The sequence below is a fragment of the Pelodiscus sinensis genome, chromosome 17, assembly GCF_052426305.1.
Source record: "Pelodiscus sinensis isolate ZL-2025 chromosome 17, ASM5242630v1, whole genome shotgun sequence".
NCBI lineage: Eukaryota > Metazoa > Chordata > Testudines > Trionychidae > Pelodiscus > Pelodiscus sinensis.
The window spans coordinates 21,819,228-21,837,133 of record NC_143068.1 but is presented as its reverse complement, the minus strand read 5'-3'; the positions used below and the strand labels follow the sequence as shown (position 1 = coordinate 21,837,133).

The following is a 17,906-nucleotide window of genomic DNA, read 5'->3' as shown; positions in this document are numbered from 1 at the left end:
AGGTCCACTGCTCTATCTGGGCGTTTTTCTATCTGCCACGCATCCCCCTCCGCCAGAGAACTAGCAGGGTTTAGCAGCCAGGGTGGGTGAGCAGCTGCAGGTATGGACAGGATTGCTCCAGTGTCTCTCCCTGCGGGGGAGGGTGCTGGTGCTGAACCAACTAGTCCTGTCCATGCTCTGGCACCGGCTCAACACCCTGAGTCCAGTCCTGGAGGTCCTGGCCAGACTCCAGTGGATAGTCCTGGAGTTCTTCTGGCCAGGACTGCACTGGGTCTCTGCAGGGGTCCTGTGTCTCCCCCAGCTGGAGGGCGGACAGGGCCTGGTCTGCATGTCAGCCAGGTCTGGACCTTCCACCTTCAGGCCCTGCAGAGACTCCTGTATAGTGCAGGTAGTCTCGTGTGGAGCTCTTTGGTGCACGCCTTCCTCTGCTGCCTCCGAGGGCTCTGATACTGACTGGCAGCTCTTTTTTATCCATCTGAGAAGTCTTCCGTGAGCCTCTCAGAGCTGCTGGAATTCCTCTGGGAACTCCTCCAGACCTGGAAGCTATTCTCAGCAACCTGGTCCATTATGGCCATCGAGGGGTGGACCTCCTTGCGCAGCCCTTCTCCACAATCCAGACTTGTGCGTGCAGATGACGGAGTCTCCCTCAGTGTGCCAGAGGTTGGTCCTGGCAGAAACCACCAAGGTTAGAGACCTCCTGGATTATAACAGGGGAACTGGGTGGATCCAATCCACCCTCTGATCCACCCTGCACATGCTCCAGGAGGTGAAGGCAGCCTTGTCACAGCCTGCTCTTGATTTCCTGCAGCGAGCCCTGTGAGAGGGTATGACCTCCCCCCCACCCCTACCCCCCTGCCGCCACTACAAACCCTCCCTCCCTTTTTCTCAGGACTCTGTTCCGTGCCCCCGCCCCGGACTCCCCATCCCTGGACTCCCACTGGCTGCAGGATTTGTAGCCATTCTATTTCTGAACCGCATCCAGAGACCATCTGTACACGCTCATGCTCCACACACTGCATTTCCTCACCCTCGTGTCCCGCTCCGATACCAAATGGCAGGATTATTTAAGGTCAGTTGAAGGTAAGGAATCCCAACGGACCAGTGTTTATTCCACCTTAATCCCACATCCCATTGAGGACATCAGCTGGCAGCTCCTCCATGGAGCCATGAGCATGGGTGCGTACCTGGCACAGTTCACCCCCATCCCAGACGCCTGCCCCTTCTGCGGCGTGAGGGGAAACCTGGTGCATGAATATCTGGAATGCACCAGGTTGCAGCCCCTTTTCCAGCTCTTCCAGAACCTATTGCTGAGGGTCTGGCTGCACTTTTCCCCTCACCTTTTTATTTATGCACACCCCATCCATGGCCCCACAAAGTCACAAGACCTCCTCGTCAACCTCCTCTGGCTCTGGCAAAAGCCGCAATATATAATACCAGGGGGAGAATGCTGGATGAGGGGGTGCTCTGCAACTGTGGGGCCTACTTCCGTTCCACCCTTGTGTCACATATTGAGGCAGAGTTCCTCTAGGCAGTGTCCGCTGGCTCCATAAACAGCTTTGAGGAGCAGTGTCCCCATCCGGTTCCCTCGTTTTAAACCTTTGACCCGCACCACTTGACCCTGTTTTTCATCATTTGTCCCTTGTATTTAGTTGAGCCCTGGGCCCAGTTGTCCCTCCCGCAAGGCTGGGGGAGGGGCTTTTAGAAGTGGGTGGGCTGGCACCCGCCCACCCCCTTGGGTTCAAATAGTGACTTCACTGGGCTTACAGTCTGGCTCTCAGAGCTTAGTACTTGCACCCACACATAGCTGCTACTCATACTTAACTGTAGTGCAGCAGCCTTATGTTCCCTTTTGTGCAGTGAAAAAGGATTTACAGGATGAAATTGTAACTCATAAGGTGATAGACAAATAATGCCCAATGCCTGCCATTTCAGAGGAAGATGAAACTCACCAATAACACAACTTAGTCAGTATATGACATGACAGGGTGTGTCCTGCACTGAAGAATTTAAACTATGAAGCATAAGACTCGGCATTCCTATTTTAGCATTGCTATATATTTCTGTCTGTATTTTCTAGCTTGTATTAAAGTCAAGATTCTGTTTCAGTCTTTGATCTCCTCCTGCTGCAGTTGGCTGTCCACGGGAGAAAGCATTGTTTTAAATTTACATCCCCAGTGTATTGTCATCTGTTTACCTCCCTATATTACAGGATGATGGTATGAAGAGATGGGGCTGAACTCCTTTCACTGAACCAGTCATATTGTGAACTATTTAAACTAAAGCCCCTTCTTCTTCTGCACCGTTTCCTTCCACTTAATATAGCAACCCCGATACAATTAAAGACTATATGTGCAACCCCAGTTTCTAACCATCTCCAGTGTCTATCTCTTGTGTGTCATTTACACATTTCTAGTACAGGCTGTTTCAGCAGAGATGTGTTCTCATAATAATTATAATAATTTTACATGTATATAGTACCTCAGTCCTAATTATTAATTAGTATTATTAATCATATATATGACAGTAATATTTAAAGATCAATCAATAATGGTGCAAGGCACTGTATAAATACAGTGTAATGAATGGTCCCTGGCAGTGTGGAATTTACAATGGAAATAGATCAGACAGACACAGGATGGGAGAAGGGGTAGACCACACAAGCTGGTTGAAAAATATGAGGGCAACAAACACTTAAGGGCCACCTTTTTTGGAGAGTGTGGAGTGCGGATGGAAAGGAAAGTGCAGAGCGACAGGGCCGGGGAGAAGATGGTAAGAGGGTAGGGTTGCCAGGTGTTTAGTTTTGAATCAGACAGTCCAGTATTTGAGCTTTCTGTTCAGGAAACAAATTGAGAAAATATAAATGTCCAGTATTTTCTAAATAAGATGTAATGTAGATTGTGATGTAACGTCAAGTGTGTCTGGTATTTTTGTTGAAACCATCTGGCAACCCTATAAGGGGGCAGGGGCGGTGTAAAGCAGAGGTGAACAGACTGTGAGGGAGAGGATTATAGCAAGGAGACAATCTCCACAAGGCAGAGAAAGGCCACTCAAAACAAAGAAGTTAAATGTCTAAGGTCTCTGCTTTGGCTGCTGGCTGCTGGCTAGAGTCTACATGGCTCCATCCTCTCTGCAGTTACTTTTCCACCAAAGGTCACATGGGAGGGAAGGCACCACTTAAGTCCTAGTGCTGCCATAGTAAGTAGGGACGTACCAAATTCACAGCCATGAAAAATGTATCATGAACAGTGAAATCTGGTCTCCTGCTGTGAAATTTGGTCTTTTGTCTGCTTTTACCCTCTACTATAAAGATTTCACCATGGAGAGCAGTGTTTCTCAATTGGGAGTTCTGACTCAAAAGAGAGTTGTGGGAGAGAAGTTGTATGGTTATTTTACCAGGGTCATGGTATTTTCACCCTTACTTCTGTGCTGCCTTCAGAGCACCTCACTCTGAAAGCAGCTCCCTGCCAGCAGCAGCACAGAAGTAAGGGTGGCAGTTCATACCATGCCATCCTTGCACTGCCGCCCTCAGAGCTGGACAAGCTGGAGAGTAGCAACTACTGAGGGCTTCAGTTCTGCAGGCAGTGTTGCAGAACCAAGGGTGGCAACACCATTTTGTGACACTCCTGCACTGCTGCTGATGGTGGCTCTGCTTTTTCAGAGCTGGGCTCTTAGCACTGTAGCTGCCATGCTAACGGCAGCGCCACTGCCAACAGCAGTGCACAAGTAAACGTAGTAGCACCGCAACTTTGTGATCTCCCCCCAACTCCTTTATGAGCCAAGACCTCTACAATTACAACACCACGAAATTTCAGATTTAAATGGCTGAAATCATGAAAATTGCAATTTTTAACATCTCGGACCATGGGGCTGAACAAAATGGACAGTGAATTTATAATCAACACTGCATGAGCTGTACACACATTGCATTATTGAAGGTGGACGGTGTAGCCAAAGGCACATATCACTCCATATATGGCAGAGGCAAGGAGGGAGCAAATTTTAGCAACTCCATCAGTGGCTGGTTGCATCTATGCCATGTTGTAGCCCTTTTCTCTCCTGCCTGGCCATGCACTTGCCTGCCTGTGCCCATGCACGGTGACTTCCCTGCCCAAATGTTCCTTAGCTGAGTCACTTCCCGCCCAGTTTTGTCCCCTGGCCACTCCACTTGCCCACTATATCCTGAGTGGCTCTAGCTCTGCTCAGGCTCCTCCCTGCCTATTTCCTTACCGAGCTCTCGCCCCACCCACCTGCCCTGCGCAGTACGGCCCCTGGCCAGCTGTGGGTGGAGCTGAAGAAACTCGGCCCGTCCTGGGGCGTGTCCGAGCCGCGAGGGGGCGTGGCCAGAAGCCGTTGCTGTCTTGCGCGTGCGGATTAGGCCGCCGCCCTGTGGCCCACTCGGAGTGGGCCGGAGGGGGCGTGGCGGAGAACTAGCCCCTTTGGGCCGCCGTCGCGGCGCCCGGGCTGCTTTGCGGAAGTGCGGGGCGAGCGGCCGGTGGAAGATGGCGGGGGTAGAGAGCGGCTCCCGGTACCCGGCGCTCCAGGACCCGTTGTCTCGCTTCACCTGCCCCGTCTGCTTGGAGGTGTTCGAGAGCCCGATGCGGGCCCCCTGCGGCCATGTGTGAGCGGACCCCTCGGGGAGGGCCGAGCGCGGGACGGGAGGGTTCCGTGATATCGGGGCTGGGGCGGATCCCTGAGGCGGGGGGCCCCTCTGAGCGCGCGAGAGGGCGGGGGGCACGACTGGTGGGGCCTAGGCGCGGGCACTTGGAGGCGCCAGGACGGAGTTGTCACTAGTGCACGGTTCCCGTGTGGGCCCCCGCCACACCCCCCCCCCAGCCTGGGGAGCGGGCCTGAGCCCTTGCGAAGAAATGGGTCTGCTGATGCTGTAGGATTCCCGAGAAACGCTCCCCCGCTACCTGTTAATCCTCCTCCTGGAGCCCGTTAGCCCCAGTGGGGCTCAAAGCCACAGGCCATTTCGTTGCGCGGGGAGCTTTTCCTGAGCAAGCCCTGAAAGATTGGGCCCTAGAGGGATCACTTTTGAGCACCTGGTAGACAATCCGACTGTTCAAATGGATAGCAGTGAGTGCCGGGATTTCCCATGGCTAGAAAAGGGTGGAGTCCCAGCCGGTCGATTCTGGGAAACTGTACCAGAGAGGGAATAGAAAGCGAACCAATTTAATTGAAGGCAGCATGTGCTGGTGAAGGAGAAGTGTGGAATGGGCTAAGGAAGAAGCTTGGCCTTTTTATTTTCAGGTATATGGGCTCATCTGCAGTGCAGTGGTGTGAGTGTTATGGAAACACTAGATAAAATGTGGGTGATTTGAGCTGTGGATAGAAGGGCTGTGAGTGGGACACTGACAAGATGGGTGGGGTAGACAGCTTTCTTACAAAATGAGCTCTCTGTTTGGCTGTGACTAAAGTGAAACTTAAGTACAGTTCTGTCTCTGCTGGGACAAGATGCCCTCCTTTCCTGTAAAATTCACAGGAGAGGCTTCTAAGAGGAAATAAGCCCTCAGGTTAGACCTGCCTTATGTTAATCACACTGCTTTCCTTTTCTACAGTACAATGTTGCTGTCGCAATAGTCCATTAAAATGGTCTAGTTAATGTTTTCTAACATGACATTTTTCTCAGGTGAAATGTACCATTGAAAGAGCAATGTACATCGCCTTCAAGTTCTTGGGTGGAGGGGGGACCTAAAGAAAAGGGTTTTGCAGAGCAAGCTAAGGCCCCCTTCTTTCTCTTTATGCATCTAGGGAGAATAGTTGGGTGACTTTTACAGGTTATATTTCAGATTACTAAAACTGAAAAATGAAAAGAATATTTTTTCAGTTTGTTTATTTTGTGTGTTTGACAGCACTTTGGTTAGCTTCTCTATGTAATCATTGGGTTTTGCTGTTTGTGTGGATTTTTCTATTGGAAACAGTGAAGAGAAACTTTGAAAAGAGGAAATGTAGCATAAACCACAAATTGGTAAGAGCATTCGGGGACAGGGACATGACTTGAAACTGTTTTTAAATTGACTAGATTTACAGTGACTTGGCTGTCCTTTAGTATAACACACATATCAACAGATTATTTGTCAGTGGGTGTTGTCACTTGGGACTTTTTTCCTTTAGAGTAGGTCTCTATTTTAATGGGAACAATACACGTATATTCTACAACATGCATTTTTACAAATCGTATTTCTCCCATATTAGCTTTTGCACTCCATGCCTGCAGGAATGTCTGAAGCCTATTAAGCCAGTCTGTGGAGTCTGCCGCAGTTCCCTCTCTCCTGGCAGTAGAGATTTGGACCTGGAAAAGCAAATTGAAATGACAGAAACCACTTGTGATGGCTGCAATAAAAAAGTATGAAAGAACAAAAAAGGAAGTACATATATAGTTAAAATAGGCAAACAGCTTACATGGAAATGCACTATTTTGCACATCAGCTTTCTAGGGAATAAACAATCAGAACTTTAGTTTTGATAAATAATTTGCACGGACTGCATATAGGGCAGGGGTGGGCAATATGCGGCCTGCAGGCTGGATCTGGAGTGCCAAACCACCAGACTTGGCCCTCAGCTGCCTCGCTGGGACCCTTAGGCACAGAGCAGCTCGTGCCACTTTAAATGGCTGGCTGCTCTGGACACTGGTGAGGAAGGATAGAGGCTTCTCCTGCTAGTCCATCACCCAGCAAAATCTCTCAACTGCCTTTGGCCAGTTTTCGGCCAACAGAAGCTGAGAAATTTTGCTGGGAGCAGGGGCAACATGTGAACCCTCCCCATGCTGGAGGAGAGCCACATGGAGCATCCAGGTGTTTTGACCAGCTTGGGACAGCAGCCGACAGCCTGCCTCCAGTTTCTGCAGGGCTGCTGTTTGGGAGCCACCTAGGTAAGAGCCTCTCAGCCAGAATCTGCCTCTGGCATCCCATCCCCTCTTTTTCCCCCACAACTACCTGTCCTAGGCCACCACTTCCTCCTGCCATAGGGTCACCAGCTTAACCCTCTATAGCCCCCTCTCCCCAACTCTCCAGGTCACAACTCCCTCCCAGGCCATTGTACCCCCTCTTAAACCCTTTCCCCAGGCCAGAATCCTCTCCTGCACCCATACCCCCTCTCAGACCATGCATCCAAGCTTCTGCCCCATATCATAACCCTGTCTCACACCTCAACCTCCTACCCCAAACTCCCTTCTGCATCCAAATTCTGACTCAGACTCCACATTTCCTTCTATAATAAAAGCGCAGCCTTTGATCACTTACCAAATTCTTGGAGTTCCCACTTCCCACCCCATTAAAAATTATTGCCCCCACATGATATAGGGTAATGATACCCTTTCCCCTGTTGCTGCTGTTTTTTCATTAATAGGTAGATTTCAGGTACAGATACACAGTTCACATGAAGCTGATGATGCAGTAGGTACTGAGTTACATCTATTTCTTCAGGAATAAGTTCTGTAAATACAGAACATAGTGAAAACTCTCTTAATAAACCAATCTGCTAGTCTCTTAATAGAAATAATTTTCTAATAAAGGTATATTATAATCTGTTAAAAGTTATGTTTGTATCTTAAGACAAAGCTGTCTACGGGTAGTGTTTTCTATAGACGTGAAATTCACAAGAAGATTGTGTATGCAATATCCTTTAATCAATTTTATTTCTGATGGTAGGGAAATAATGGAATTGCTAGTCCTTCATGTATACAGTGCAGTTCAGGAATTATTGGATACCTGGCAGAATAGTTGCTTTAGTTTGGACATATGCCTGGAAGTTCCATCACATGACACAATCTTTAATAGAGATTAACCTTTAATTCCTGACAATTCCAGGGCAATCCTGGAGGACTGACAACTGTAACAGCAGGTGATAAGTGCCACAAAAATAAAAAGCACTAATTAGCTCTTGTTACTTTGTTATATGGCGCATAGTGTGAAACTTCTACAGTTAATATAGTCCTGTATCTAAATATTAAGATTAATCTTAGATTTGCCTTAAGGAAATTATCATTTAAAGCTATTTAAGGGGCATTGTCGTGTAAAACATATTGTCATGTAAAATTATCGTTACTAAATGCCCCCTCCCTGTTAAATAACGCACACTTTTTTTTGTTTCTCATTTTTATGCTCTGCTTTTTGTATTTAATGTAGCTTGAGAGAGCATAACAACTCAATGAGTTTCACTTTTGTTTCTGGTTGGTTTCATTTTTGTTCCTTGATGTTAGATTAGATCCTACTAACACCTGAGTCATTCATTCTCTCTCTCTCTCTCTGGCCTTATGTTCTACTATCTATTAAATATTTTGAAGAGTTTTTTGTTTGTGGATTTGTTTGTGCAAAATAAGGTCATACTTCATGATTACCTACAGATACCAAATTTGTATAAACAATCCTGCCACTTAAATTAGCTGAATGCAGTGCTTTTTACACCAGAATATGCTGGGTGTAAATCGGTGTTTCTCAAAGCGATCTGCAGACCCACTTTGAGAGAGATTCTACCAGGCCATTCTGGTTTGTTTACTTACCAGCTCCGCAGTCACGCTCCCACTGGCTGTGGTTCGCTGTTTGCTGCCAAGGGGGAACTGTGAAACTCCATGCCTGTGGCCCAGTAGCAGCTTTCTTAGAGTGGGTCTGCAGACCACTTTGAGCAACACTGTTTTTTCTGATGATAAACAAAAATAATTATTAAAAAGTCATGACTGTTATGATTAGAGTTCATAAAAAAAATTAAAATCAAGTTACCTATTCAACTGTCACTTTAATGCAAAGAAAATTTTTACAGTTACAAATCACAGAATAATTCAAATAAGTTTCAGAAAGAGTAATGGAAGCTTTATGAATGTCTGATTCAAATTTACTATATATGATAATTATTCAATAAAAATGAATAATGTTTGAAGTTGAAACATTTACCAGTTTAAAACTATTATTTTGCTTCCCCTTTGCAAGCATATTAATAAAATTTCTATTACATGTATTTAATTTCTTGATCTTTCCTAAAAGTGTAATCTACACAAAATAACTTTGCCCAGTCAACAAAAAGCCTCACCTGCTAGGAGGGAGGGAGGGAGGGAGAGAGAGAGAGAGAGACTCCTCTAATCTAATGGTAAGGACTTCTACCTGTGAGGTAGGAGATCCCAGCTCCAGTCCCCATGCGCCAATCACTCATAACAGTAACTTTAACAGGAGAGATTGAGGCAGCCCTATATCAGAATACCCCATAACTCTGTGCCCTGGCTAATCCTTTGTCCTTCTCTGGCAGAAGGGGGAAGTTACTCCTGGGTTTGCCACATGCCAAGCAAGTGTTTTAGCCACAGGGCTAAGTGTTATAAAGCAGGTCTGTCTTTTCCTTGATTATGGGCACGTCTGAGGCTTTAGTGGGAGATGGGTTTCGGACACCTAGAAGAGGACATCTGCCTGCCTGCCCACAAACAGAAACTTAGATGTTAGGGGAACTTTCATTCTGAAAAATGTAGGTGCCTATAGAGGTGTGTAGTTTATGTACTTCAGGAGAGCCAAAACTTGGACTTCAGTGCCTAAACACCTTTGTGGATCCCACCCTTTGTAATATATTTGACCTTAATTTGATGACACAAGTGATGTGTGCCATTGGTGACAAAACCACACTTAAAACCATTTCCTTATTAGAATTAATAGAGAAGCTTATGGTTTAAACTGGTTATATATGTTAACCAGAACAGCATAACTAGCTAGACTTTGATCACTAAAGTTCTATTTAGGAAAGTACCTTTGTCCTCTGCATTTCTCTGACACTCTTATTCTTCCCTGGTATAATACTCAGTGAGGTATATTTTAGAGTCTGTCACTTGATGAGTAACCTACTTCCACTTGATCCTGTTGTTGCAAGGAATAGTGAAAGGAGGAGCTAGAAAACTGACTTAGTACAAAGCAGATACAGTAGTTTTGTGCATCAAAAGGGAATATATAAAAAGGAGTGAGCTGTGCTAGGCAATATGCAATGTCCATTAACAGAAGAGTGTTATAGCTTCATTAACTTTTAGCTTCTGTTTATAGCTCCTTGTTCTGTTTTGCCACATAGGCCAAAACATTTGGCTTTTCCTACTTCAGTCTTATCTGAACATGAAGCTTCTTCCTATAGCAGTTGGTTTGTAGATTCCACTGTTTGTTTATCATCCTTTTTTGAATTTTTAATTGAAAATAACCTTGCTTGTTAACTCTGCCTCTTTTGCTCACTTAGATGTACCTCTCAAAGATGCGAAGTCATGCAGCTTCTTGTTCAAAATACCAGAATTATATAATGGAGCGTGTTAAAGCTGTAACTAAAGAACCACCTCGAAACACCAGGTGATGATACCTCATGAAACACTCCTTTCTCAGATCCATTAGAGCAGTGTTCTCGGGTAGTTAATGTACAAGGCTGAGGTTTAAGATGGAAGTGGTTTTAATTGACTCTGGGGGTAGGGGGAGTTTGTTTTTAAATATTCCAGCTCGCTGCTCCAGTGAGCCAGCAAGTGAAAACGAAAGCAAACAAGAGCATTAGCTCGTCACTTAGTTTGCATAATATTTACTTTAATGCTCTGAGACTGGTGTTAATTAGGCCCTAATCCTGCAATGGAGCATGTAGGCATGCTGCTCCAGTCACTTAAATTGCCCAAGCAGTCTGTTCCAGGAGCAGGCCCTAGGTAAGGAAACATCTGCACTGCTCTATTAATCTGAATCGTACTACAGTATATCTAGCACTTAATTGTGTGCTTTATTAAAGCATTGCAAAATATAACAAAGAAAACAACTTGAGAAATGATATATTTACTTAGATATAGCTAATATTTGTAGATGCTAGAAAGTAAGTGCTGTAAAATTCTAAATGTATTAAGAATTATGCTGTTTAAGAGGATTTAACTTCTGAGTGCTCTGTTTTTTCAATATCCTGCCAACTGACTTTGAATATCCAGAGAGACTCTGCATTTTAATTAACCTTTCTGTGATTTTTTTTTTTTTTTTTTTTACAGAAATGTTCCAAATCGTTTTACCTTTCCTTGTCCTTACTGTAGTGAGAAAAATTTTGATCAGGAAGGACTAGTTGAGCATTGCAAAAAGTACCATACCATGGATGCAAAACAAGTGGTAATATATACAGTATTAATCTCAGTGTAACAGTTTTGATGAGGAAATCTGTTTATTTTTTGGTCTTAATGGTAAATCTCTTGGAAACTACAGACTTGGGAACCTTATACACACAAGCATGTACTTGACTTTAAGTACTTGGGTCCTCCTATTGACTCCAGTGGGACTACTTGTGCAATAAAACTAAATATATGCATGTTTGTTTGCAGCATTGGGGTTGAACGGTTAAAAATCTGAACTTAGGTGTGGCATGGTCACAGGTGCACCCATTTTAATTTTTTCAAAATATTACAGCCTCACAATTGAAATAGAACATAGTAGTAATAACTTAATAAAACACAAACAACTGGAATGAAATAACAAGATGGCTAATGTCAAAAACACACTTTTTTGAGGTGGAGTGGAGGAGCCTAAAGAGGACAAATTTCCTTAAAGACATTAAGGTGTCTTAGAATTAACATCAGGTATTTCACTTGCCTGTGCTGCAGCTTACAAAATCTGTTGTGCTTTTTTAAAAAGGCAATCTTAAACTGCCTGCCCCACAGATAATTTAAAATGAGTCATGTATAATGAAGTTTTATCAGTAGAACCTCTCTAAACAAGCCCCTATGTCCTCAGTATTAGAGTAGATCACTAATCTTACAAGTATAGCAGGAAGCAAAACACAAGCTGTAAAACTTAAAGAAATTCAGCTTTAAGAATTAATAGCTCTTTCCTTTTTGTCCCCAGGGTGGCTTTGGTAACTTTAGGAAAGTTTAGAAAGGAGTATGCTTTTTTCCATGCAGACCTGTATCTTCTCCAAGGGGATAATGAGGGTGGAAATTTTTTTTTTATTCTTGGAAAAAGAGGTAGGATGAAATATTTCTGCAAAACAAGATACTTTATTCAGTATTCTGTCCATAAACAAAGGCAGCTCAAAGTTAGTAGTTCAATTCAGAAACCTAAAAACTGAATCAAAAGAATGCAGTGAGGAACCAAATATCCTAGTGTTAAAATTATTTGGCAGCGTGTTCTAATTTGTTTCCCGCAATGTGAGTGTCTTTTATAAAGGTCATGGTTGTGTTTATAATCTTCACACGCCTATAAAACTGTTTATCCTTTCATTTATTTTTACAATTATCTTTGTTTTAAGTCAGATTTGGGGGCGGGAGGAAGGAATTTAATTTCAAGAGGCAAACCTAGATTCCAAAAGCTGCTGCTGTAATAATAGTCTCTAAAGAAGTCTTCAGTTCTGAGGATATTCCCTATGAACTCAAATCTAAATCGAGTTCAGTATTTGGGTAACATGTTTTCATATATTTTTCCTCTAAGGTTTGCCCAATTTGTGCCTCGATGCCCTGGGGAGATCCAAATTATCGGAGTGCTAACTTCATGGAACATCTTCAGCGACGACATCAGTTTTCCTATGATACGTTTGTGGTATGTAATGAATGCAAACTGTTAAAATCTATCAGGAAAGGGATAGAAAATAAGACCCAGAATATCTTACTGCCCCGTATAAAAGTATGGTACTCCCACATCTTGAATACTGTGTACAGATGTGGCCTCCTCACCTCAAAAAAGATATTTTGGCCTTTGAAAGGGTTCAGAAAAGGGCAACTAAAACGATTAGGGGTTTGGAACGCGTCCCATATGAGAAGAGGTTAAAGCGACTGGGACTTTTCAGTTTAGAAAAAAGGAGACTGAGGGGGGGATATGATAGAGGTCTATAAAATCATGAGTGGTGTGGAGAGGGCGGATAAAGAAAAGTTATTTATTAGTTCCCTAAATAGAAGAACTAGAGGACACCAAATGAAATTAATGGGTAGCAGGTTTAAAACTAATAAAAGAAAGTTCTTCTTCACACAGCGTGTAGTCAACCTGTGAAACTCCTTGTCAGAGGAGGCTGTGAAGGCTAGGACTATAATAGAGTTTAAAGAGGAGCTAGATAATTTCATGGAGGTTAGGTCTATAAAAGGCTATTAGCCAGGGGATAAAATGGTGTCCTTGGCCTCTGTTTCAGAGGCTGGAGAGAGATGGCAGGAGACAAATCGCTTGATCATTGTCTTCGGTCCACCCTCTCTGGGGCCCCTGGTGCTGGCCACTGTCGGCAGACAGGATTCTGGGCTAGAAGGACCTTTGGTCTGACCCAGTACGGCCGTTCTTATGTTGTGTTCCTATAAGATCTGTTGTGGCATGGGTTTGATTTTTTTAAGTTAGAAATACCACTAATAACTATTTTAGGATATTCCTTAATATTGGAATATAGCAAAATGGTGACTCTCACACATTTTTTTCTTAATTGTATTCAAACTTAGTTTGTTTCAACTGTTTCTGTGAAATCTGCCCCATATTGACAAAGTCCTGACGGGCAGCTCACCTTGTTTTATGAGGTATACAGATCATGTTAAGTAGCTTGTGTGTGGCTTTTTTAAGTACCTACATTTTCTGATGGAGTAGGTTTTACCTATGAAAGCTCATGATATATTTGTTAGTTGTGTGGCACCTTAGACTTTGTTTCTTTTTACATTTTCTAAAGGTTTTCATTAGTATCCTTATTCGGTTATCATGAAGTTCAGTTTCTAATGCCCCTTTTGTCTTTAGGATTATGATGCTGATGAAGATGATATGATGGCACAGGTTTTGCTACGCTCCTTGAGGGATCAGTGAACTAGAATGGGAGATAAACTGATATACCAGAATTAGGGGAAAAGACACAAAATCCGTGACACCTGTCATTTCTCATCCCAAGATGATCTCTGACATCTGAAAATAAATATGGAAGATTTTGAAGAGTTACAGTTTCTTGGCTCCAGTATCTGATCTCTCCATCCATTTTGAAGGGTCTCTTTGCTGCTGCTCATCCAGTTAGGGTGTTACTCTTGCTCCCTTGACTATTCTTGAAACGCTACAGTGGCAGAGTTGCAGTTGTGCTGCTGTAGTGCTTCAGTGAAGATGCTGCCAGTGCCAACAGTGGGGATTCTCTTGTCAATGTAGGTAATCCACTTCTCCAAGAGGCAGTAGCTAGGTCAGCAGAGAAAGTTCTTCCATTGACCTAGCTTTGCCTATGCTGAGGGTTAGGTTGGCTTAACTAAGCCAGAGGAGTGGATTTTTCACAGCCCAGAACAACAAAGCTGGATTGACCTAATTTTTTAGTGTATTCTAGGCCTCACAACTGATCTACGCTTAATTTATACTCCTGTAGCTATAGCAGTTAGAAGTGTGAAGAAACCCACATCCCTAACCAGTGTAGCTATATCAACAAAACTCCCAGTGTAGATGTTGTTGTGCTGACATAAGAATGCTTCTGCTGGCACAGAGGTGGTGGTGATTATATACTGGCAGAAAAACTTTGATGTGCACATCTCCACTTGTGGGCTATGATTGTAAGACACATAGCTTAAATTCAGCCAGTTGTCTCCATTTCTGCTGCCTCCTCTCATTTTTCTTCCCCATATCCTTCTGCTCACTATATTCATCTCTGATTTCCTCAGATCCCATAAAACTATAAAGCTTTCAAGATGGAATGGCGTCAATTGATAGTTGAAGACTACTTTTTTTTAAAAAGCCTTGAAAATATATGCTTCTTAAATGTTGTTTGAGCATTGGAAGCAATCAATGGAAAGCCAGTTGTTGGATGCAACTGTCAAAAATTGGTTTGCATTTTAAGACTACCTACAGCAACTATGGACTACACTTAACAGTTTATAATGCTGGTAGTCAACCTGAAGGGTATATGTAATAAATTCTAACGTAGTACAATATTACTAATACATAATAGGTTACCTAAATAATAAGTCTTTAAATGATACACTAACAGTTCTGTGCACCTGCATAAGAGATTTGTTCAGCAGCTGCATGTTACAAACTGGCATAAATTATAAATAATCATATTCTAGTGATAAATTTCTAGCATAGAAAGTACAACTGTATTAAAAAGATAAGATAATTCTTACTACTTTTAAAAAAAAATTCACAGGAAGTATTTCTTCTTTTTATTGTTAGATGTGACACAACCTTATTTGCTGTCTTGGCATTTTTTTACATCTTTGGCATTGGTATTCTAGAGTTTGAACCGTTAAGCATTAAATGCAACCTTTCATTGACAGGAATTCAAAAGCAAAAATTTTACTTTTACCTCTACGTTGTTTTTAAACTATAAAATGTTCCTGTAAATTGTCAATTCTCCTGTTCCTCCGGACAACCTGAGAGTTACAAACTGGAATAATAATATGTAGTGTTTATACCCACTCCTTGTATACTTTACAAATTCTAATAATGGTTTGAATACCTGAGCTTCATTTAAATGAGAATTTCTGGTGTCTTCTGAAAGATGTGATGTAAAGAGGGGAATTTGTATTTAGAATATGGTCTTCATGTAGTGTGTGTATACAGGTGTAGTATTGTGGCAGACAGGTGGAAAGCTGGGACACAACTCAAATATGTGTCACACAAAGGTACGGTACATTCCACTTTAAATGTGTGAATGTAACAAGCAAATTATAATGTCTAATTACTATGTCCTATGCAGTGACACTTGATTAACGATGTCCCTTCTGTTGATGGATTGTGTAATACTCCATTACTTCCCCATACACATGGCGCCAAAACTTAAGCTTCATTACTACATGTCTGTTGGGGCTGAGCTTCAATCTGACATGAAAGAAGACTTAAGTTGATTTTTGCTTTGTGTAATGGGGACTATTGCACTAAAAAAACTTGATTGTCAGAAACTGAGGTAAAACTGCACCAGGGTCTGTGCTTTCAGAATTGACTGGATTTGTGTACCTATCTTCTGCACACAGTTACTTGCACAAATTAGACACCTAAATGCTTGTGCAATTCAGAGCATGCAATTCTGAAAACTAGGGCCCAGAGTATGTTTGTTTGATGTGTATCCCCAGGGAATTATATGACAATAATTATATGTAGTTTCATCATCTTTAGAGTCTTCATCAACTAGCTGTAACTCCAAGACTACGTATTGGTGACAATAGAATTCTAGGCATGTCATCTAATGACCTCGACTAGTGTGGTGGTTTATGTCCAAGTGGCTCACTGTTAATTCCGTTAATGGATAGCAGTTGATATTACCTACTAGAAAATGCTGCTTGCTTTGGTTTAACTTTTTTTTTATTGATAAGTTAGCACTTAGAAGCTTCAAAGTACTGAGGTCCCATTATCAGCTAAGCCACCCGTCTCTACTGGGTCTTCAACTCACTTTTTTGAACTGTTCTAAGTAGTAGTTTAAAGAGTTCCAGCTAAATGGTTTGTTTGACATTTGGCCTCATCCACACAGGCTGGGCAAGTTTAAACCATTTTAAATTGAACTGGCTTTTAATATGACTTTGCTAATTTGGAACAGACAATAATCTGCTTGACTTGCGTGTTGACTTTTAAAAAGTGATTCACATGTATTTTTGATACTCTGCTCAGCAGATATCGTAACATCTTTCAACACTTTTGGGTGGAGGCTCCTAATATTGAATTAAAGAGTTTGTAGGTTCTGGTTAGAACCCAAAGTCTTGTACTACACTGACTGATTCCAGATTTCTGCTAGTATTTAAGTGCACTTCCATGTAATTCCGATAAAATGTTTCAGAAAGCTTCTAAGCAATTAAATTGTCTTGTTCTGGCTTTTGAAGACAAGGTATAAATAAATTTCATATAATTTATAAAATGTTATCTTTATGTAACCTTTTGTAACTTCCCCATTGTTCCATATTCTGTCTGCTCCTGAACGAAAGCTGTGGCTGGCTCCAACACACATCACTGGGTCCAATAGAAATGGATTGATGCAAACACAAGAGACAACAGCTCAGTCTATACTGTCATATTCTGTATAGGTCTTTAACACTGGCTATGCTGGTTTTAAATTCAAGTATAGACCAGACAACTGTGAAAACCAGTTCAGGTAAGCAAGATGCAAATGGAGCTGGAAGTAACTTTTACCTGGTTGGGCTTTGTTTGGTGTACATTAGTGCTTAACACTGGTGCAGCTGCACTTGATACTACAGTTGTGTGTTAACGCCTAGTCTACACTAGAAAACTTGTTGACATAAAAGGTTCTTCCCATGGATCTTTAATCATATTCTGTAGCATTTGAGCTTTTCTAGTTCATAATTCTTCTGATTGTAATGTATAAAGTTGAATGCCTTTTGTTTTCAGTCTAGATCTGAACAATATACAGTGTGAACGTTGTCACCTACCCTCTAGCGGTGAGATGGCTCTGAAGTCTAATTCTGTTGAATTGCTCACATTAACAGTTAAGCAACGTGGTGTGCTTCTGGTCAGATCCTCAGTTGAAAGGATAACTTTTATAATCTGATTTGATATAGAGTTATTGTTAGAGGGGCTGGGTGAGGATTTCAAATTCAGAACAGGTGAGAAGTTGAGAGCAAGAAATGATTTGGCTGTGTTCATGGGGAAAAATAGATGAGCAACACGCTTCTAGTTTGGCCTTTCAGCAGATAAATATGAAATAGAACAATGCCTCCACACCTACTAACTTTATAATAGTAGGATTCACAAGCATATGGTAATATTAATTACCAGGGCTCGCCAGTTGTGTGGTTCTGCGCTGTGCGCATGCGCAGATTGCTCTGTTCCGCTCTTCCGGGTTGTAATCTACTCGCCATGGGCGAGTAGATTATATTATTTGTTGAGCCCTGTTAATTACAGATCACATTAAAGTCACAAGTTGAGGAGTAATGTGAAATATATGAACAACTCAAAACTTCAGCTCTTTACAAATTTAAGAACTGTGGCAAAGTGTTTTAAAAATACCAACGCCTGATCCTTTAGCAGATAAACACAAGGGAAATACAGATTGAGTAATGTGGATGA

At 42.5% G+C, this 17,906-nt stretch overlaps 1 protein-coding gene across 1 annotated transcript; it reads left to right on the top strand.

The window, feature by feature from the left end:
• The first annotated feature begins 4,388 nt into the window (after nt 1–4,388).
• On the top strand, nt 4,389–13,855 carry RNF114 (ring finger protein 114). The gene is made up of 6 exons (XM_075901216.2): nt 4,389–4,618; nt 6,196–6,346; nt 10,195–10,301; nt 10,967–11,081; nt 12,393–12,500; nt 13,665–13,855. The coding sequence occupies exons 1-6, from the start codon at nt 4,500–4,502 to the stop codon at nt 13,728–13,730; spliced, it is 666 nt and encodes a 221-aa protein (XP_075757331.1). The 5' UTR covers nt 4,389–4,499; the 3' UTR covers nt 13,731–13,855.
• Nucleotides 13,856–17,906: the final 4,051 nt, after the last annotated feature.

Excerpts from the sequence above, each read along its gene's own strand:
- RNF114 (XM_075901216.2), top strand. The coding sequence starts at position 4,500 with ATGGCGGGGGTAGAGAGCGGCTCCCGGTACCCGGCGCTCCAGGACCCG. Across the intron at positions 10,302-10,966 it reads GAACCACCTCGAAACACCAG|AAATGTTCCAAATCGTTTTA; the intron begins GTGATGATACCT and ends TTTTTTTTACAG. Across the intron at positions 11,082-12,392 it reads CCATGGATGCAAAACAAGTG|GTTTGCCCAATTTGTGCCTC; the intron begins GTAATATATACA and ends TTTTCCTCTAAG.